This window comes from Myotis brandtii, unplaced genomic scaffold (genome assembly GCF_000412655.1).
Source record: "Myotis brandtii unplaced genomic scaffold, ASM41265v1 scaffold995, whole genome shotgun sequence".
In the NCBI taxonomy this organism is placed as follows: Eukaryota; Metazoa; Chordata; class Mammalia; order Chiroptera; family Vespertilionidae; genus Myotis; species Myotis brandtii.
The window spans coordinates 51,116-74,412 of NW_005372150.1; the positions used below are offsets into that span (position 1 = coordinate 51,116).

A 23,297-nucleotide genomic window follows, 5' to 3' on the forward strand; every position below is an offset into this window, starting at 1 on the left:
TGACAGGGGGTGGTGCTGCAACCTCCCCATCGACCCTGCCTTGAGTGTGACAGGGGGTGGTGCCCCAACCCCCCAATCGGCCCTACCCTGAGCGTGACTGAGGGTGGCATCGCAACCTCCTGATCCGCCCTGCTCTGTGCATGACGGGGCGGCGCCCCAACTCCCCAATCGGCCCTGCTCTGAGCCTGACCAGGGGCTGCACTTAGGGATTGGGCCTGCCCTCTGCCACCCGGGAGCAGGCCTAAGCCAGCAGGTCGTTATCTCCCGAGGGGTCCCAGACTGCGAGAGGGCACAGGCCGGGCTGGGGGACCCCCCTCCCCCCGCCCCCCGAGTGTGCACAAATTTGTGCACCGGGCCTCTAGTATATATATAATTCCATCCAGAAGCAGCCAAACAGAACACTCTACAGTATAGATCATATGTTAGGTCACAAAACAAGTCTTACTACATTTAAGAAGATAGAGGGAGCCGGCTATTTATATCCCATGAGGACCGCTGCCCTGGGCCCCCACTAGCCAAACCTGCCTCTGGGGCTCTCTCTGATCTCGCCCACCCCTGATCCCCCAACTTCTCCCTGACCTGCCTTCTCAGCTACACTCAGATGGACCTGGCATGGTATTCACCAGGTTCACTTCTGGACACCAGTTTTACTCCTTTTGCTGCTTCACAACCAGTCTTGAGCGAAGAAGAAAACCCGAAGAATATTACTGCATTAGACCTGTAACTGATATGCTTAATGCTGATCCTGGTTCCAACTGCTTTTATACCTCCCTGCCAGATTAATCTTCTCAAAGCAGAGCTCGGATGATGTCATTCCTCACACCCTTTAAGTAGAAACTCCTCAGCTTGGCTTTGAAGCTCACATTTCCCAAATGGACCACATGAAGAGAGAGAAAACAGGAGACTCTCAGCACCACAACAACCTTTCTGATCAGTGGGATGACAGCCAGACAGAGCTCCGTTAACCCAGGAATGTGACCCAGCTTTGCTGGGAAAATGCCATGATTAGGCTGCTTGGAAGCGGGGACCTAAGTGTGAAGGACTGCCCAGCCCAGAGTAAAGGGAGGTATGTGTTGAATGCACTGGAGAGGCAGAGGGTGGAGGTACAGCCGCTGGGATGATAGAAAGCTGGCTGTGCTGTCTATCATCCTGCAACCCCACGAATCCTTGGTGAAAATATTAAAGTCACAAAGTGCTTGGCAGGCATAGAATTCCAGTGGAAACTAGTGAAGAGATCTTATGCATCTGCTGTCCATATTAGCCTAGGGCAGAAAAGCAGGGCATCCTAAGGAAACTAACCTCGAGGAATTCTCAGAAATCTCGAAGTGGGATCTGAACTCTCATAGTCCCTAAAATAAATAGGTGCTGGCACCATGTTCCCCTCAATTTCTGAAGGGCAGGGAGGTCCCAGTTCCATCTGGTTTACACGAGTAGTAGTATTAGGATGAAGGTAGCTTATTGTCAAAAATTTAAAAAAAAAGAAGATAGAAATCATATCAAGTATTTTTTCCAACCACAATTGTATGAAACTAGAAAACAATAATTTATGGGTATTTCACAAATATTTGAAATTTAAAGCATACTTCTGCACAACTGATGGGTCAAAGAAAAAATCAAAAGGACATAAAAAATATCTTTAAACAAATGAAAGTGGAAACACAACATACCAAAAACTACAGGATGCTGCAAAAAAAACACTTCTAAGAAGAAAGTGCACAGTGTGATAAATGTCTACATTGGGAAACAAAAATATATCAAATAGGTGACCTAATTTGACATCTCAAGAAGCCAGAATACTAGTTTGAGAGAAATACTAGCTTCTCAGAGATTAAAGACTTTACTTGAGAAATAGTTTTGGGTCAAATACATTTTTGAAGCTCTGAGTTAACAAAATTAAACAAATTTCTTCTCAGAAAATGTAATATGTTCATGTGCTTTAAAGGGGGCAGTGTATATTTAAGTTTGTAGTTTCCCACATTTCTCTGTGAAACATGCTACATGGTCTAGGTCCCTTAATAAGGCTTTGAAGAACTCACTTCAGAAAACACTGTACATAGTGATTCACTGAGCTTGAATGTTAGGAAACCATTTTATAAATTGATAATGTTTTTCTTATTATCAGAGGAAATACAATGTGCATGTATACATCACCTTTTCTCATGAATGGAGAAAGACGATGATTCATTTTAACATCATTTATGTAGTTGGTCATGGGGTTCCTTTTCATTACATCAAATGAAGTGTTATAGACAATTTTGTCTAAAACCTCTTCTTTTAGGTTCTTCCCCAGGAATTCCATAACTTTTCTAATTTCACGTTTTGGGTCCTATGTGGGAGAGTAGAAGAAATGTAGTAGATGTTTTTTATATCTAAGGAAAAAAATGTAACAAGGAACAAATCTTAAAGAATTAAGCATTGGAATAATGGTTAAGCCATTTAAAGTTCTATTAGTTTATGTTTAAAAGTAATTCTAACAAAAGTAATTCCACATTTAAATTTATGAATGTAAAATCAATAAGCTTGTACATATAAAGTGCAATTGTATTAAAACCAATTGTGTTTCATACTGTGCTATAGCTGATGCTAAGGGAATAGGCTGAAAATTGTTTTATTTGGGAAGGTTATTATTTTACTTCACTTTTACAGGTAGCAGATAAGAAGCTATTTGAGAGGACAGGTAACAGTCATTCAAAATAAACAAGATATGTCTCCTCCTTGTGATTGGAGAAACACACATACAGAGCCCACGTTTCTCTGGCTTTGATGTCTGATGACTCTGGATCATTGCTTATTCCTGACTCTGGACATGTTGGGTATACCTGTTTAATGATGGACCTCTTGAGAGCCCCTTACACTCTGCAATGGGTTCCTGCCTCATCCAAAAGTGAAGAAGAGGGGTCTGGCCCCCATTCGCTGTGGCTCTTTCAAATAGACAGAGGGCTATGCTGAGGGAAGCAGAGGGCGATGCTGATACTTAGGAAAGCTGCAGAGAGAAAGTATGGCCCCAGCCAAACATTTGGAAGGAAAGAAGCAATACATTATTTCTACCCAGAGTAGAAGAAGAAAAGAGAGGCCATGGTTAATGAAGGAAATCCATGTCATAAACAAAGGCTTGGAGAACCATGGACCAGTCAGGGCTACATTTGCCAGGCATTTATTTTACATATAAATTTATGACAGACTTTGAACCAGAGATTACACATGTTGCTAATGGGGATCTTATTTAAAATGACAAAACTTATTTTAAATATTTATTATTATTATTTTTAATCCTCACCTGAGAATATTTTTCCATTGATTTTTAGAGAGAGGGAAAGACAGAGATAAATATCAATGTGAGAGAAACACATCAATTGGTTGCATCCTGCATACACCCTGACCAGGGCCTGGGCCAGGGAGGAGCCTGCAACTGAGATATGTGCCCTTGACCAGAATCAAACCGAGGACCCTTTGGACTGCAGTCCGATGCTCTATCCACTGAGCCAAACAGGCTAGAGTGACAAAACTTTAATATACTTTTTAAAAAAGTGAACAAATTAAAACAACTCTAGTCTTCCTCAGTACTTTTTTCCTGTTAAGAGTCCTAATTCTTTTCCTTGAAAGTCAGAACAAATGATGGGGGGAGGTAGAGATCCTGGAAGGAGGAACCTGGAGAGCTAAAGAGGGAAAAAACTTGTGGCTCAAACAGAAGACCTCTTCCATGCTTCTGAATGAGGTGGGAATTGGCCCTAGAGTACAGGGAGGCTAGCAGGAAGAAACAGGCTGTGGAGTAAGGTAGCTACTATACTGGTACCATGTTTGGCATTTTGTATGTCACATGGCAAGGTGGTTGAAGAAGTTGAAGGTGGCATGCAAAATATTTTGCATAGATAAACTTTTATATGTTACTTTCCTTCATTGCTGTCATGGATCTGTAACTCAGAAAAAAAATTCTGTGAAGTCAAAATTCAAGTATATTTCTTACTTTCATCATGTCTTCATAGAAGAGATAGAGAATGGGGTGACTCTCTTTCTTCTTCCACCAGCCTTTCACGTGATCAAACCAGGAACCCCATACCACTGGAAGGAAAACACATAAGTGAGAGTAGGAAAAGACAGAAGAGAATATGAGTTGTTTCCTCAGAATACAAATGGAAGGTGTGCTTGGTCAACACAAGAGCAGAAGAACTTACTTTTTATACATCCTATATCCATATTCTGCATTACTTTTCTTCCTTTTGGAAGCTGGCAAGATTACACTCAGGCTCTAGAGCCTACTGGGTTTGAATCTCAGTCCTGACATAGCTGTATGACCCTGGGCCAGTTACTTAACCTCTCTTAGCCTCAGTTATTTTAATTCTCATCTCTGAAAGAGAATCAATAATAGTACCTATGTCATAAGATAATATTAGGATGTATTAATTTATTCTGCAGAGCCTACTATGTGCTCAGCACCATCCTAGGTATTGGGGATAGAGCAGTGGACAAGACAGGTGGAAAGCCCTATTCTGGAAGTGCATCTTGTAGGGGAGACAAATGAGATAAATGTGAAATATGTAGTATATGAGATCATAATGCATGTTTAGGAGAAAAAAGAAATCAGAGAAGGAGAGGGGAAATGTTGCATTTATGTAGAAGGTTTAAATATTCATAGTCTTGCCAGAGAAGGATTCTTTGAGAAGGCAAGATTGCATAAAAACCTGAAGAAGGAAAGTGCATTCCTGGGCAGCGGAACAGCAAGGTAAAGTGCTGGAGCAGAAACTGCCTTGTGTTTGAGGTATAGCAAGGCAGCCAATGGGACTAGGACAGACTAAGAGAGGGGCAAAGGAACAGGAGAAAAAATGTGAGCGGAAAGGAGGCTCAACCCTATGGGCCTTATGGGTCACAGTTCAGGCTTAGGCTTTCACTCAGTGAAATGGAATGGCGTTGGTGGGCTTTGAGCAGAAGAATGAGGTGGTCTGACTTCCCTTTTAATAGAATCTCCTTGGTTTCTGTGTGTAAAATAGATTGTAGCTTGGCAAGGTCAGAAGCTGAGAGATGGGACAGGGGCTTCTCATTTTTCCAGGGAAGGTGTGATGGTAGATTGGACCAAAGTAGTTGGAGAAGTGCTCAGGACAGATAAGATTCTACATATAGTTTGAAGGTAGGGTTAACAGATTTGCTGTTGGATTGGGTGGGGTGAGTAAGAAAGAAAGAGGCTCAAGATAAGTTCAAGATTGTAGGCATAAGAAACTTAAAGCACAGTCACAATTAACTAAGATGTGGAAGCCTCCAGAAGGAAAGACAAAAGTTTGGATTTGGACATGTGAAGTCTGAGATGCCTCATAGTCATCCAAATGGAGAAGTCAGTGAGGCAGCTGGGTCTATGTACCCAACACAGGGTGGAGGCCAAGAATAGAAGTGCAAATCTGTGGGTCATCAGCAGACGGATGACATTTGAAACTAGGAGATGATTGGGATAACCCCAAATCTGCTTCATCAGGTCTCTCTCTCTCTCTCTCTCTCCCTCCCTCCCTCCCTCCCTCCCCCACTTTCTGTAGAGGAGAACCCTCCAAGGTTTTGATTTCCAAGATTTCAGCATGGTGTACAACTTAACCTCACATAGGACAAGGAGTTGGAACTACACTCAGCTCTAATTTAGAAAGATCCATCTATACATCACCCCAGTCCCATGCTCTCAAATTCTTCAACTAGGTCACTTCTTTGTGGCTCATTCTTTGTCAAAAGCATCTGACATCACTGTTAGAACATCCACTGTGAAATTTGCTGAAGACATTAAATCAGTAAAAATACCTCAGGGTATAAATGGATCATTCTCAAAATGTATCTTATAAGGAGCAAATTAGCAATAATAGCTTTTGTCATTTAGGATTATAGAAATCAAATGGCAATTAAAGGCATATTTTCACACTTTACTGTAGACCAGGGGAAAAGAATACTTTAAAAATATTGTTATTGATTTCAAAGAGAAAGGGAGAGGGAGAAAGGTAGTAACGTCAATGATGAGAGAGGATAATTATTGGCTGCTTCCTACATGCCCCCACAATCCAGGCATGTGCCCTGACCCAGAATCTGAATCGTGACCTCCCAATTCATAGGTCACACTCAACCTGTGAACCACACTGGCCGGGCATGGAAAAGAATATTTTATCAAATTTATTCATAATTATTTTAGAGGTATAGGACTCAACTATAGGAGAACTGTAGAGGGCAATTATTTCTTCATAGATCAATATAAATAATTAGCAAAAGGATTTCAGACATAAATTTTGAGCTTAAATAACCAAGTAATGTAGTGCTTAGGTTTTAATCATGCAAAGCTGCCAATTCAACTGCAAAGTACAAAACAATCTGCTCTTATATTTATATTATACCTCCCAAAAGGTATAAACTTGAAAAGGTTTGCTTAAATTACATTTTTTAATGTTTGAAAAATCTTGTTCCTATGAAGTATTCAGATATACGCAAGAGTAGAGGCGATAGTATAATGACTGTCCATGAACCATTACCCAGCTTCAATAATTTAATCACTTTTTAAAAAATATATATTTTTTATTGATTTCAGAGAGGAAGGGTGAGGGAGAGAGAGATAGAAACATCAATGATGAGACAGAATCATTGATTGGTTGCCTCCTGCACACCCCCTACAGAGCATTGAGACTGCAACCTGGGCATGTGCCCTTGAGTAGAATCGAACCTGGGACCCTTCAGTCAGCACGCTGACTGCTCTATCCACTGAGCCAAACCAGCTAGGGCAATTTAATCACTTTTTAATGTTCTTCAGGAGAAGGACTGATGTATTGAAAGGTCTAGTAGTATTTGAGATTTAGAAAAACGTCAAGAATCTTGTGGTAACTTAGTTTTGACACTGGAAGCATGATTGCAAGGCCATACATTTCTGCACATGTAGTTTGTTATTTTGAAGCACCATGGGCCACCATGTTATAAACTCATGATGGTCATGGTTAGAAAACTTGATCATGCACAAAACCTTTCTCTCCAGTTGAACATGTAGGTAATTGGGAAGACTTTAACATGGTTGCCAAATACACAGGATTTGAGCTTAATTAGTCCTGCCTATGTTCAAATTCTAGTCCCTACTCTTGCTAACAGGGTAATAATCAGTTCTGTAAACTCAGTCTCAATTTCACCACCTGTGAATTATGGATATTATTACTGTAAAGATTAAACAAGCAAATTCATGTAAACCATTTAGTATAGGTTTAGAGTTGGAACCAATTTTTATTATAGCTGCTTTCCCTACAGTACAGTTTTGGCTTTATTCAGTGGACATATTGTCATTGGACACAGATACACATACAATGACAAGTAGCCAGAGCTATGCCACATCTCTCAGGAATGTTGCCTCTTGTCTTCCACCCCCTGTAATCAGAGTTTCTTCTGTGAGTGAATTTTATGGAGAGAATTTTATAGAAAGAAGAATTTTATGAGGAAACTTTATCCTCTGCAGACATGGGTAAGACTGGTTCCTTCCATTTGGCTTACCTTTGCCTGACAGGAATGTTTCAAAGTACTCATCCCAGCTTCCAGGGTCTGGGAGTCCTTTGTTCATCTTTTGAAAATAGTAGTAGGACACCATGTTGTCTTTGACATTCCTTGCCACATAAATTATCTAAAGTGGTCAGAAGAAATGGAAGAAACAAAATGTAAATTAAAAAAAAAGATTTAGAAATTGAGCATTTAACGTGCATAGTACCTATCTGTGTTCACAGACCAAGTTCTAAAGGCCACAAATACATTTTTGTTCTCTTCCACTCATCATCCCATCAGCCAGTATAAACTTGTAAATATGAAAATCTGATCAAGTGGCTCCCTTGTGTAAAATTTCAATATCTGTTCATTGCTCTTAGTATTAAGTATAAGGCCCTGTGTGATCTGTCTCTCAGCCAGCTCTCTAACTTCCTTTTGCTCACTCCTTCCGCAGTACACTACTTTTCAGTTCTCTGATCTTTGTGGCCATTGTTTTTAGTGTGTACTATTCTGCCATTCCTCTCTTAAACCAGGAGGTCTTACACTGATGGACATCAAGAGGACTGTGCCTCTCCTTTAAGTAGCAAGCAAAATGTTGTATAGGTGTGTGCTTTGATAGAAGTGAAGACATGACTTATTTCAGATTCTCAGTAGGGTCTGTGATCACTAAAACTTAAAAACCTTTAATTTAAATGTTGGGGTTTTTTTAGAGCTCTGTTTGAAGCCTACATTTATTCTTATTTTATTCACTTTTTTTGCACCTTCTTCTGTTGCTCTAAATTTCATATATTTATGACAGATTTGTTCCAACACATACCACTCTCCTAAGCTACATGCTTTTATATCTATACCTGAATACCTTTCAGGCATTTCAGATTTAATGGGCTCAAAATTAAATTCATACTCAGATAAACTTACTCTTCCTCCTTCACTCACTTTTTTTCATTAACGGTACCACTACCAAACAATTAAAATCACAAAATCATACTAGATGCTTCTTTTTTAAACTCTTCCAAGCCAATCCTTGACCAAGTATGTAGATTCTGTCTTTTCTTTACATTTGGAATTCATCTCCTTACTGCCCATATTTAATTTTTGAAATTTACTTTTAAAATTAAATTTATTGGGGTAACATTGATTAATAACATTATATAAATTTCAGGTATACAGTTCTATAATACATCATCTGTATACTTCATTGTGTGCTCATCACCCAAAGTCTAGTCTCTGTCACCATGTATTTGACTCCCTTTAATCTCTTCATCCTAATTCAAGTCTTCCTAATTCCTTTTCTAACCCTAACCCTCCCTTCCTTCCTTCCTTCCTTCCTTCCTTCCTTCCTTCCTTCCTTCCTTCCTTCCTTCCTTCCTTCTCACCAGAGGATATTTTTCCATTGATTTTTAGAGAGAGTGAAAGAGTGTGAGACAGAGAGAAATATCAATTTGAGAGAAACACATTGATTGGTTGCCTCCTGCATGCACCCCAACCAAGGCCAGGGCTGGGTGGGAACCTACGACTAGGTACATGCCCTTGACCGGAACTCAACTTAGGACCCTTTGGTCCACAGTTCAATGCTCTATCCATAGAGCCAAACTGGCTAGGGCACCCAGTTCTTTTTGCCCCTCCACATTGCCATGTCCCCATGGGATCTTTCTAAAATGTAAATGGAATCACTCATTTTCTTGTTCAAATTCTTCTATGTGACCCAAGTAGCCTATATGGTCCAAACATTTAGCATGGCAACAAGGTCCTTCACTTATGACTCCAACCTTTCAGGCTTCATTTCTGGCCTTAAATGTACTTTTTAAGTACAAGAGTCATGGCTCCTACCCATCTGGTAAATTGGAATGCTCTCCCATCTCTCATCACTTGGCAATTTCCTATTTACTTCTCATGATCCTCTCCTCTGTAACCCTTGCCAACCCGCCTTGTCAAGGAGTTAAGTACTCTCATCTTTCTGTCCTCAGAACACCTTACCCAGTTCTTATGGTGTTTTACTGTTACCCCCAACTCAGCTCTGGTTCTGTCTATACTACCAATATATTGACATTGGTCTTTAGTCATTTTTCCCCCCAGACCCAGATCTACACAGAAAGATATGCAGGGTAGAGTGATTAGGCTCTGGATACACCCAGGGATGGTATAAGCTGTGGCTCTTGACAAGACTGTTAAAAGGCACAGAACTATTCCATGGAGAGGGAAGGCCAAGGACTCCTTTGGCTAAGTGCCAAGAGCGCATCTGCAGATTCTCTGTAGGTAAGCAGTTCTTTAGACTACAAGTCAGCAAATGGTTTCTTGGGGCTCTGAAAGAGTTGTAATGAGATTTTAGGGACCAACTCATGATATATGACAAATTGCCAGTTATAAAAACAGTCATGGGCTTTTTTTTCCTGGAAAGTGCATTGTCCACTGTTATAGAGAAGACAGGCAAGATGGGGGTGGGCTGCAGCTCTGGGAATGGAGGTGAAGGGGCACAGGGCTTCCCCCATCAGCAGAAGTGGGTGTGGGATCCAGATAACAGGATGAGCAGTGGGAAGAACGCAAAATAAACATCTCAAAAGTCTTTCTCTAATATCCTTCACCACAAAAATTATACTGACCTTGATTACAGTGTATTTCCCATAAGTCAATCTTCTCATCCCCAGGCATGGCTGAGGCCCAGGTCTTCCCTGAGCAACCAGGACAGAAGCCCTGCTTTTCTGTGCTATTCCCACTTCAGTTCACCCCGATCCATTCAGCGCCTCAGCCCAAATCCTTCAACTCATCCCAGACTCCTTTCAGACTCTCAACCCCATAGCCCTGTGGTCGGCAAACTGCGGCTTGCGAGCCACATGTGGCTCTTTGGCCCCTGAGTGTGGCTCTTCCTAAGCCTTAGGAGTACCCTAATTAAGTTAATAACAATGTACCTACCTATATAGTTTAAGTTTAAAAAATTTGGCTCTCAAAAGAAATTTCAATCGTTGTACTGTTGATATTTGGCTCTGTTGACTAATGAGTTTGCTGACCACTGCATAGCCTGTCTGACAGCAACTTCTTTCAACCCTACTTTCAAAATATATGGAAATTCTATTCATTCCTCCCCTTGTCCCACTGCTGTCCGCTCTGTCAGCTGCTAGCCAAATCTCTGAGAAACCTAAAATAGATAATGTCCTTAGCCTGCTTTAAAACAACAACAACAACAACAACAAAAAACAACAGTCATGGGGATATAAAGTACAGCATAGGGATTATAATCAATAATATTGTAACAATTATGTGGTGTTAGATGGGTACTAGACTTATTTGAGTGATGACTTTGTAAGTTACATAAATGTCTAATTACTATGTTACACACCTGGAACTAATATAATATTGTATGTAAACTGTAATTGAAAAATAAAAAGATGTATATGAAAATCAATTTGTACCCCTATAGACTTCAATATATAAAATAATTTTTATGTTTATAAAAATTTGATAAAATCATTTGGTTTTATATCAGGTCTCAGAAGTTTAGAACTTGTAGGCACCCTTAGAGGCTTGAAAGAGGCAATTTAGCTACAAGTGAAATAAAGTGAGAAGATAGTGGAGCCCTTGGTTTTTAAGATTCCACCAATGAAATCTTCTGATAACTTAAATAAATACTCATTTCCTCAAGGCTAGGAGCAGGCCAACAGAGTATAAGCTTAAGAAGAACGTTGTGGTTGTAGGAGGCACAGAGTAGGCAACATAGGGTAGTGAAAAGATCATGAGTTGTCAAGTCAGGAAGACCTGGATTTGCAGCCCATCACTTCTATCTTCCAGGTGTTTATCTTTGGACAAGTTGTGTGACATCTCTGAGCTGTAGTGTGCTCATCTTTACTCCCCTTTATGGCATTATTGAGGGGCTGAGGATGCTCAGAACCAAAGCTAATAGATGTTGGTCCTCTCCCTCTTCTCCATGTAGGTGTAAACTAAGCCCATCCTTATCAATGAGAAATAAAGAACATGGAAGATAATTGCAGGTCTTATGATTGATTCCTTGGTGCTCCTGGTAGACACAACATGGGGATGACTAGACCATTGTTCTAACACAATATTCTTATGAGGAATATTCATCTCTGACTATTTTCTGCTTCAAACTTACCTTACAGTTTTTCTCCCAGAAGGATGGAGGTAGTAGTTGCACAGGAAGATGAGTTTTCAGTGTCCTCGGGGAAGGCATTGCATTAGCCTGGTCAATTCCTGAAAAATTATACTGGCTTATTATTTACTTTTTAAAAAGTTGTTATTTCTTATGCAATTGATTGTGTCATTTTTTTCAAATATGACTTTTGGGTTTAATGTCATGTTTAGCCCTTCGTCACTCTTAGATGGTAAGAGCATTCTTTCCTGTTTTCTTTTAGTACTTAGTACATTGTGTTTCATTTTGTATGTTAAAATCTTTGATACATTGGCCTTCACTTGGTGTCTTATTTACTACTAGAGGCCCGGTGCATGAATTTGTGCATGGCAGTGGGGGGGTTGGGGGGAGGAGGGACCAAGGGAGGTTGGCCGCTGGCCCTGAGGAGGGAGCCAGCCCTTGACCCCCAGGGGAAAGGGGCCGCATCTGCCACCATCCACCCCCGGTTCCCCATCCCAGCCCAGGCCCAAAGGCCCTGGAGGGATCCGGAGAGGTGGCTATGGTTGCCAGGCTGGATGCTGACACCACTGTCCTGAGCACCTCATGGTTTCCTGCCTCCCCCCCTTATTCCCTTGCCACTGCACTGCCACCGTGGTGGGTGGGCGGCTCCCAAGGAAGAGAGAGGATGGGAGCGAGACAAACTCTTGTGTCCAGGGCTGACTTTCAATAGATAGCAGCGAGGGAGCTGCTCTGCTATGTATGCAACCCCGACCCAGAAGCAAGTCTGTATGATGGTTTAGCACCAGGGGTCGATGAGGGCCGGTTGGCCAGGGGGAGGGGCTGCAGGAGGTTAGCTGTGGGAGCGCACTGACCACCAGGGGGCAGCTCCTACATTGAGTATCTGGTCCCTGGTGGTCAGTGTGTGTCATAGCGACTGGTCCTTCTGCCATTCGGTCGATCTGCATATTAGGGTTTTATTATATAGGATAATAAAGGTTAACAATCCATCCAAATTTCTAAAAGGTACTAGGGCCTTAGATCATAGAAAGTCAAATATCCTTAGAGCAGCGGTTCTCAACCTGTGGGTCGCGACCGCTTTGGCGGTTGAATGACCCTTTCCCAGGGGTCGCCATATAGAGAGAGAGAGAGAGAGAGAGAGAGAGAGAGAGAGTCCCCCTATCTGTTTCTCATCTCATTAACCTTCGCTAACTACAGCAGTATTGCTCAGCATTAGGGGTTGTTGATACAGATACAAATGAGGCCGGCGCCGAGAACTGAACTTACAAGCTCCTGCTTGCTCTGACCTCCAGTGCTGGGCAAGACTCTGGGGGACCTAGACACATATGGGGAGAAACTAGACTGTCTGGCATCAGGGAAGAAACTTGGGGGCGGCTTTCTTCTAGACGAAGGTGCTTGCAGGGGTCATTGTTCCTGTGCTAGGACCTCACCAGTGGAGGGTTGACTGGCAGCCATTTCTGTTTGCTCCACTCTGGTGATTCCCTGAGATCCCACTCCACCCAATTTACAACCCCACCCAAGCTGTGCACAGCAGCTTTTGCATATGAATGGTCTGTCCTTGGTCAGCCTAAAACCTGTCAAACAAGCTGTAGCTGGGTCAGAGAGTCCCAACCTATCAATAAAGGCCCAAGGCTGGCACCAGCCTGCCTTGCTTCACAGCTAGGCCTCACCTGGGCACTTCCAAACCCAAAACAAAGAGGAGGAATCTGCAGATCTCTCTGTAGCTCCTGCTGGATAGCCCCAGGCAGTGGCTGACTTTGCACATCCCTGGAGACCCAAGAACCAGGGTACCCAGTGGTCAGTGTAAGACCATACCAGATTACAACTCTTCACATCCATAAGCAACACATTCAAGGGGAAGACTCAGTGAGCACCAAAGCCCTACTGAAGGGTGTCTCCTGCGCAGCAGCTCTCCCACTGTAGTAGCAGCTGGTCCCCACAGCCAATTGACCTGGAGGTCAAGTCCTCCTAGTGACACCAACAGCAATCAAAGCGCAACTACAAAAAAACTGTGTACACAGCCAACACAGGAGTGCACCAAGAGTGTCCACCTCAGGTGACTGCGGAGGCTGAGCCATTGGGCCCTATAGGACACTTACTACACAAGGCCACTCTATCAACTTAAGGAGACTTAGCAGCTACCCAATACATAAAAACAAACACAGGGAAGCAGCCAAAATGTGGACAAAGAAATGTGTCACAAATTAAAGAAATGGAAGAAAGCAAACTACTGGATATAGAGTTCAAAACCACAATTATAAGGTTACTCAAGAATCTTCTAGAAACTTCCAAGGAACTTAGTGAGACCTTCAAGGATCTTAGTGAGAATGCCAAAAAAATGGAAAAGGACCATTCAGAAATTAAGCATACACTGACTGAAATAAAAATAATATACAGGTATTCAACAGTAGACTAGAGGATCCTGAGAATCAAGTCAATGATTTGAAATATGAGGAAGCAAAAAACACCCAACCAGAAGACCAAAAAGAAAAAAGAATCCAAAAATATGAGGATAGTGTAAGGAGCCCCTGGGACAACTTCAAGCATACCAACATCCGAATTATGGGGGTGCCAGAAGAAGAGAGAGAGCAAGATATTGAAAACCTATTTGAAGAAATAATGACAGAAAACTTCCCCTACCTGGTGAAAGAAATAGACTTACAAGTCCAGGAAGCGCAGAGAACCCCAAACAAAAGGAATCCAAAGAGGACCACACCAAGACACATCATAATTAAAATGCCAAGAGCAAAAGACAAAGAGAGAATCTTAAAAGCAGCAAGAGAAAAACAGTTAGTTACCTACAAGGGAGTGCCCATACGACTGTCAGCCCGATTTCTCAACAGAAGCTATGCAGGCCAGAAGGGAGTGGCAAGAAATACTCAAAGTGATGAATAGCAAGAACCTACAACCAAGATTACTCTACCCAGCAAAGCTATCATTTAGAATTGAAGGTCAGATAAAGAGTTTCACAGACAAGAAAAAGCTTCATCACCACCAAACCAGTATTATATGAAATACTGAAGGGTATTATTTAAGAAGAGGAAGAAGAAGAAAAAGGTAAAGATAAAAAATTATGAACAACAAAGTGACAACAAATATATATCTATCAACAAGTGAATCTAAAAATCTAATGAATAAAAAATATGATGAACAGAATAAACTGGTGAATGGAATAGACTCAGGGGCATGGAAATGAAACAGACTGATGATTCTCAGAAGGAAGGGGGTGTGGGGGGTGTGGGAAGAGAATAGACAAAGAACTTATATGCATGTATGCACTACCTATGGATACAGACAATAGGGTGGCGAGGACCTGGGGTGGGATGGTAACTGAGTGGAGAGGAGCTATGGGGGGAGAAAAGAGGGGCATCTGTAATAATCTCAACAATAAAGATTGAAAAAAACACATTTTAAATCCTATATAATAAAGAGCTAATATGCTAATTAGACAAGATGTTGGTGGAAAAACCTTCCGTAACGACCTTCTGGACGACCTTCATTATTTATTAAGGTAATAAAAATAAAAACATGAAGAGATAACATTTCATGTTAGGATGGTTATGGTCAAAGAGTTGGACAATAATAAATGTTGGAACCCTCATATATACAGTTGCTCTTGGGGAACAGTTAGGCAGTTCCTCAAAAAGTTAAACATAGAGTTACTGTATGAACCAGCAAATCAACTCTTAGGTGTATATACACAAGAGAGTTGAAAACATATGTCCACCCAAAAAACTTGTAACTGAATGTTCATAGCAGCATTATTCAAAATAACCAAATAGTGGAATCAATTCAAATATCCATTAGTTAATGAATGGATAAACAAAATGTGGTATATCCATACAATGGAGTGTTATTTAACCACAAAAAGGAATAAATACTGATATATGGTACATGATGACATTGAAAACATTATGCTAAGTAAAAGAGTCTAGACCATCCGTGGGCAAACTACGGCCTGCGGGCCGGATCCGGCCCGTTTGAAATGAATAAAACTAAAAAAAAAAAAAAACCGTATCCTTTTATGCAATGATGTTTACTTTGAATTTATATTAGTTCACACAAACACTCCATCCATGATTTTGTTCCGGCCCTCCGGTCCAGTTTAAGAACCCATTGTAGCCCTCGAGTCAAAAAGTTTGCCCACCCCTGGTCTAGACACAAAAGGCTATGTATTATGTGATTCCATTTATACGAAATATCCAAGAAAGGCAAAGACATACAGACAAAAAGTAGAGTAGTGGTGGCCAGGGGCTGGGGAAAGAGGAAATAGAGAATGATTGCTAATGGATACAGGGTTTTTTGTTTTGTTTTGTTTTGTTTTACTGTTCCGGAATAAGATAGGGGTGATGGTTGCACAATCATGTGAATATACTAAAAACTACTGAAAAGTGTAACTTTAAAAGGCTGAATTTTATGGTATGTGAATTATATCTCAAAAATAGAGTAATAAATTTTATTTAAAAAGAAGTGCATTGTGAATTCTTACTTTGAACACTGGTGTCCTTGGTGCCAGGCTTCCTTGACCTTGGCCTTGGCACTGGGGTTCCACATGTAAAAGCAGGAGCTCTGTTGGGGGACATTCCTTGGCACTTGTAACTCATTGACACGTCATTTAATAGGGAGATAGTGTATCTCTACTAAGTATTAAGGCTAAATAAGTTAAGTAAAGGAACTTATTTAGATTTGCACAAGAAAAGATAACTTTTATTCAGTATTTAGAATTGGGGACCAAAAGAAGTTTTTCATTTTTTTAGTGTAGTAGACTTTCAGAGTCTCTACTCCCAAATTCCCATCTTTATGTAAAGTTTATGATTTTTTTTATATTGGAGACTTACCAGAGTTTGTTGTTCTTACCCACTCCAAGAAAGGTTGTCGAAGATGAATGGGAGCCCGTTTGCTCTTCTCAATATCTCCGTTGTTCTGTATCAAATCTACAATTTCCTGTGTCCACGTAGTTCCTAAGAGTAGAATGAAGAACCAAGGAACTGATTATTAATCTTCTGCAATTTACAATTTAGAAACATCTTGTCTACAGCAAGAATTAATTTGTCTATCAATACTGCACTTATGTTACTTTACTATGTTGAATTGAAACCAATTATTAAGATTATCTTCTCACCAAAAAGGGAAGAAATGTGACATTCATTTTTGTCTTTCAATGATGTGTTTTTAAAAATCTAAATATGCATTGGTATTTTTAGAAAACGATCATATAAATAATTATTATATGTAATAATAGGGGTTTATTTTTAAAAGATTTCCATTTGAGAAAAATCACAGAAATTCACAACCACTCACTTTTACAATTAAACCCTTGCTGCTAATAAATAATTTTGTTTCCTGTCTGGTTATTTTTTCTTTTTAGAAACATGAAATTGTTCCAATGTGAAAAGGAAAGAAATTTAAAAGGGGAAAGTAAGAATTACAAATAATCCACAAACTGGAGGAATATAGATTGAATTAATTTCTCTTTAAAAGGAAAAGAAAGACTCAATGTAATATTAAACAACTACAAGAAGGTTGAATTGGTTTTAAATGGAAAAATAACCTTTGTTACATTTGGGGTTAATATTTCTTTCTTTCTACAGATTCATCTACTAACTCCTTCATGATTTGGGGTAGGGAGGGCGGTTCCTCTCACACCCGAGCCCCCTTGGCCTCTACAGTGTTCAGTCTCCCAGGAAATCTCCCCCTGATTGGCTTCTGGGACATGTGGGTGACCTGGTCTTATTTCTCAGGGAGAAAGCATGGTGGTTTGGATGTGCATGAGGCTGTGGAATTCGATGGACTCCAATCCTATCTCTGGTATGCATGATTTGGGTGGTTTTGATAAATTATATAAATTTCATTGAGCCACCAATTATTCTCATGTGTTTTGAGAATTAGAAAATAGGCAGAACCCAGCTTACAGTCAGCACTAAATAAATATTAAATGCCTTAATTTTTTTTACTGTGTTGATGTTAGTATACCTGGAGGGCCAGAGCCAGTACATGTGAGAGCATCTTGCTCAGGTAACCTGAGGGGGAGAAAGGTGCTATTCTTGTCATGGCACCCTCATGTGGGTTTCCTGAGGTCCTGGTTCCCCTTTCCCTAGTACCTTGATGGCGGTCCCTGGGTGCTGTCCAATGGTCCCCATCTAGACTCTACTCTGGTGCTATATCTGCTCAGCTCCTGGTTGGTTTCTACTCTGCACTAAAACCAATTTCTCCTGCTTCCCCCCTGGAATCAGAATTTGCTTCATCTTTGACAGTTTTGTTGCCTCTTTGTCAATTTATTGTCCTAACTCCATGTTTGGGTCTGCCAGATACAGTCTACTGGATCTGCTGCCTTTCCTGGATTCTGAGGGTGTGGCTGAGCCCCTCAAAGGAAGTGCCCTCCTCCTTTGCAGACTCTGCTTCTAGACTTGGTTTTGCTGTTGTAGACATTGTGAGCATCTCAGGAAACTCAGACTCCCTGAGTGGTTGGTCCAGACCATCCAAGGGCTTCTGACAGACTTCCTTGCCTCATACTCCAGACTTGCCTTGCAATTAATCCTGTTTATAGGGGGTGCACATCATGACTCACACTCACCACTAACTATTCCCTTTAGCTCCAGGAGAGCTAAATCCCACTAGTGCAGTGATGGTGAACCTATGACATGCGTGTCAGAGGTGACACACGAACTCATTTTTTTTGGTTGATTTTTCTTTGTTAAATGGCATTTAAATATATAAAATAAATATCAAAAATATAAGTCTTTGTTTTACTATGGTTGCAAATATCAAAAAATTTCTATATGTGACATGGCACCAGAGTTAAGTTAGGGTTTTTCAAAATGCTGACACGCCGAGCTCAAAAGGTTCGCCATCACTGCACTAGTCCATGCTCCTACTGCTTAACTTCAACTGCAATCTAATCTTTGCCCTTTCATGGACTCTACCTGCTAGCTGGCAAATTCCCAGATATGGATGTTTACGGGAATGGACTGTCAATAAGTTATGACCCAGTCCAAGCAAGCTCTGCCTCAAGTTAAGCCCTACAGAAATATATGGAAGATTGTAAAGAGTGCAGGATTTGCTGTCCAGATTTTCCTTCTGAATGGAAGGGTTCACTATCCCAGCTGCTGGCAGACAGCCCCTAGCTATTCATCCCTCTTCAGGACCAAGGTCATGGCCCTTTCCTGAGGCAGCTTACATTCAGTGACTGGCTGACACCTGGACCTCTCACCTCAACTACTATGGCACCAGCTCTGAAGAACCATCTAAGCTTCAGAGCTTCCAATGGGGATGGATAAGGCTTCGCTGAGACTGAGTTAAATCTCAACTTCTCCCTCTGCTCAATCCTGCTTCCTTCTAAAGGAAATGATCCCAAGAGCACTCCCTAGTAAACATCCCACATACTTATTTTTCACTCAGAGTCTGACTCCTGGGGAACCCAACCTTTGACATAGACAGAAAAGGGGCTGATTTGTGAGTAAAGTTCATGACTTAAGATTACATCATGCTGAACTAGATGGCAGCAGATGGGATTCTAGAATCTTACATGACCTTATATGGAGTTAGGGTCTTATAGAATTAATATCGTTAAAATGATGTCATTAGGATAGGCCCTAATATAATAAGGCTGGTGTTCTTACAAAATGGAAAAATTGGGGGATAGATATGCATATCGAGAGAATACCGTGTGAACATGAAACTGAGGAAAGAAGCCTGGAACAGTTTTTTCCTCATAGCCCTCAGAAGGAACCAACCGTGATAACCTGCAATCTCCAGCACTGTGAGACATTGAAGTTCTGTTGTTTAAGCCACCCAGTACTGGGTTGTAGTTGCCCTATCAGACTAATCAACTACCTGCGTAATAATCACAGTAGTTCAGAGTTTCTTTACGATACTTTCCTTAATCTAAATTAGGACCTGCCAATATTTTCTCATTATCGCTTCCATGTTTATGTGCCTTTAGCACATATTGTAACCAAAGACCTATGTCTTTGATTTGTTTAATGATTTAATGTCCTCCAGATTGGATTGTAAATGTCATCAGGGCAAATATAATGAACATTTTGTCTATCACTATGCCTGGTGCTAGTCTCTGGTGTTTAGAAGATTCATGAAAAGTTATAATTGAATGGGAAAAATTATTAGTATGCATGTATTGACCTGCAGAATCTAATTTAGCTAGTTATATAGCTATACTAATAAAAGGGTAATGTGCTAATTAGGGTGGACGTCTTCCTGATGACCTTCTGGACAAAGCTGCAGCGGCTGCAAGGGCCAAGGCTCAGGCTGGCAGTGGCACAAGCAGTGGGGTAATGGGGGCGGCGCCTTCCCCTGATACACCAGGTCGCCTCCTGCAGAGGAAGGCCAGACTGCAGCTTAAGCCGAGCCAAAGCAGAGGTGGTTAGGGGCGATCAGGCCGGCAGGGGGGCAAGTTAGGGGTGATCAGGTTGGCAGGGGGGCATTTAGGGGCGATCAGGCAGGCAGGCAGGTGAGCAGTTGGGAGCCAGCAGTCCCGGATTCTGAGAGGGATGTCCAACTGTTGGTTTAGGCCCGATCCCTGTAAATTAATATCTAATCTAATAAAAGAGAAACATGGAAATTGACCATAACTTCACTATGCCCCAAGCCATGACCACCAGCCAATCAGAGCAACTATATGCAAATTAACCCAACCAAGATGGTGGCCGGCAGCCACAGAGCTGGAGCAAGCAGGAGGCTTGATTGCCCCGGTGAAGGAGGAAGCCAAGCTTCCCGCCTGCGCTGGCTGGCTGTAGCCTCCGCTGAAGGCAACAAAGTTTCAATTATAGAAGAAAAATAAATCCCAGATACCTGCTTTCCAGCCAGCCTCCACTGGGAGCTTGGGTGGCTAGGGGCCATGGCCAGCCTGAAAACAGCCATCAGCCCCTCACCCAGGCTGGCCACACCCTCATACCACTTCCGTGATGAATTTTGTGCTCCGGGCCTCTAGTTTTTAATAAATCAAATACTCTATCTTAAAAAAAAAAAAACACTCATAGTTTTGTAGAAAAATTTCAGATCTTTTGCCTTTCTATCTGATTTATAGGCAAGTACACTGCTTCACTCCACCCTTGAACTTAACTGCATCCTACATGCCTATTTACATACCTGCTTTGGGATAGGAAGCAATGAGCAGGTCATCAGGCTTGGCTTCAAAATTCCAGATTTTATCCCAACTGTTGCATATATTCTTCTCTAGAACAATCCCATCTACTTGGGAAACTTCTCCTGGGGGTATCAAGGCCCATTCTAACTCCTTGTTCTTCTCCACCTTATCATTAGCCATTCTCTCTATCTTGTCTTGGGCGCCAACAGAGGAACGTGACAAGTAAATGAAAGGACTCACACAGGTTTTATATACTCAGTGCTTTGGAACAGATCTCTAGTCACTTATGATAGGTATGTTTGTTCAGGCAAAAAAGAGGCCTTATTTGCATGGCTCTGTATATCCTGAGTGGAACTGAACAAAAAATGCTAGTATTGTGCCAGAATATGCCTTCCTTATAGCCAGGGTCTGGCAGGGCTCCGCCTTTATGTTACCAGAAGGAAGAACAGTGAGAAGGCAGCTCAGCCAAGGGGCGTCCCCAGATCCGGGAGGTCACTTCCTGGTCCTGTGGGCGCCCACAAAGATAGGAAATTGAGAGGTGCCACTGAAGGAAAACCTGGGGCAAGTCACCAGGAACCACTCTTCCTTTCTTCATCCAAAGTTAGTGATTCTGTGTTCTGAGCTTGTCATCCATGACATTTGGAGGAATACCTTCCCAAGAATGAGAAGAACTGAGCTTCTGTAAACATGCCACCTGTTAGAAGCATATGTTGATGTCACCAGTTTGGACAGTTCACCTTGGAATTCCATCCCAACATCCAAGTCTGAATTTGAGAGTTACTTAATTTTCAGGGCTCTGTGGGTTTTTAAATTTTCTTTAAGTGTAAGGTTAGACTGTAATATTTAATGGGTATTACCAGATAGAGGTGTGTGTTTTTTCTTAAATCAAGGCATAATTAGCATACAGTAAAATGCACAAATCTTAAGTTTACATCTTAATAAATTTTTACTTATACATACACCCATACAACTGCCACCAGATCAAGATAGAAACATTTCCTTCACCTCAGAAAGTTCCATCCTGCCTCTTTCCAGTTAATTCCTCACCACTAACCCATGTCTAGGCAAGCAATGTTTTGACTTTTATTGCCATAAATAAGTATTGCCTAATCATGAACCTTATATAATGGCATCATACCATTATGTACCCCTTCATGTCTGGCTTTATTCTTTCAACATAGTGTTTTTGACATTACTGATAGAGTTCCAAGAGTCAGTAGTTTATTTATTCTATTACTATACACCATATAACTGAATATATTATAATTTGTTTAATTGCTACTATTTTGATGGACATATAGGTTGATTCCAGTTTTGGATGATTATGAATAAAGTTTCTATGAGACTTTAACACTTCCTTTTTGTGTGTAGACATATGCATTAATTTATCTTGGGTGTATGCCTAGGATCTGAACTGCTGTGTCATAGATATGATTAACTTGAGTAGAAACTGCCTGTTTCCCAGTACATAGATAAGGACACAGTTTAATGACATCAAAAGAGCCACATGACCACCTGTCTGAATGACTGTCTAAAGCTTTCCTTAATTTTGATATTTTTTCACTCTGGTAGTGTGGAAGAATGGCAGCCTTATATTTACCTCACTTAGTTGCTGTCTGGTAGCACTGTAAGTTTCACTCATCCTGTAGTGAATCCAGCATTGTCCTTGTGTCACTCTGTGTACTACATTGAAGAGTCAGACTTCAAGTGTTATCTCTGCCAGAATTTCTCTCAGCCTCAAGACTGATTCAACCTTAGCAGGGGGACGTCTTCTCTCTGTCACCATGAAGGGATTTTAGAGCCCATACTGTTCACCAATGTTCTAGTATGTTTCCTCTGGGTATGTTGGACATTGGCATTAATCGCAGATTTCAAACAAACCATTATAAAGGTCACCTGTGAAACAGTATTTCCCAACTTCAGCCTCAGTTACTGCCACTGCTTCCCCCTGGGGGTTCATCTTCGAAGAAGACCTGCCACCAGGAATCCCCGAGCAGAGGCAGAAGGGGGAAAGTTTGCTAACTACATTGCAGGATAGTTAGTTGTGGATGATAAGGGACAAGTAAAGGGACATGCTAACGTGACTAACTCAGGAAAGGCCTGTGTGGCGGCCTTGTAAATTCAAGAGACCTAAAGTAACCACAAAGGATGGTCTGAAATTAAAACCTTTATCAGGTCCTAGGCCAGTATCTTCGCTGATAAAGATCAACTTCGATTTTTACTGAGCCTATTGTCTTTTTGCATCTAAGATAACATATTTGTGGAATGTCAGGGTAACTTGTAACTTCCCTTTTTCTGGACTCCTCAGGGCACAACCCTGGTGCCAGGAGCTGACCACAAATTCCCTCATTGTTATTGTTATCATGTTAATGTCAGGGTATGTAACTTCCCTTTTTCTGGACTCCTCAGGGCACAACCCTGGTGCCAGGAGCTGACCACAAATTCCCTCATTGTTATTGTTGTTATGTTAATTGTTTTTTTTTTAATTAAATCTTTATTGTTCAGGTTACATTTGTTCCTCTTTTTTTCCCCCCCATAACTCCCCTCCTCCCAGTTCCCGCCCAACCCTCCGCCCTCACTCCCCACCCACTGTCCTCATCCATAGGTGCACGATTTTTGTCCAGT

General features: G+C 41.3%; 1 protein-coding gene across 2 annotated transcripts in view; it reads right to left on the bottom strand.

The window, feature by feature from the left end:
* LOC102245017 (sulfotransferase 1C4) overlaps positions 1-20,882 on the bottom strand; it is a 32,209-nt gene extending 11,327 nt beyond the window's left edge. For both annotated transcript variants that reach the window (XM_005886608.2, XM_014533646.1), the window contains exons 1-6: positions 20,675-20,882; positions 16,408-16,530; positions 11,576-11,673; positions 7,486-7,612; positions 3,965-4,059; positions 2,152-2,326 (exon numbers count right to left, since the gene is read on the bottom strand). In XM_005886608.2, the coding sequence (XP_005886670.1) occupies positions 2,152-2,326; positions 3,965-4,059; positions 7,486-7,612; positions 11,576-11,673; positions 16,408-16,530; positions 20,675-20,852 (796 nt within the window). In that variant the 5' untranslated portion in view covers positions 20,853-20,882. The remainder of the gene's footprint in view (positions 1-2,151; positions 2,327-3,964; positions 4,060-7,485; positions 7,613-11,575; positions 11,674-16,407; positions 16,531-20,674) is intronic.
* Positions 20,883-23,297: the final 2,415 nt, after the last annotated feature.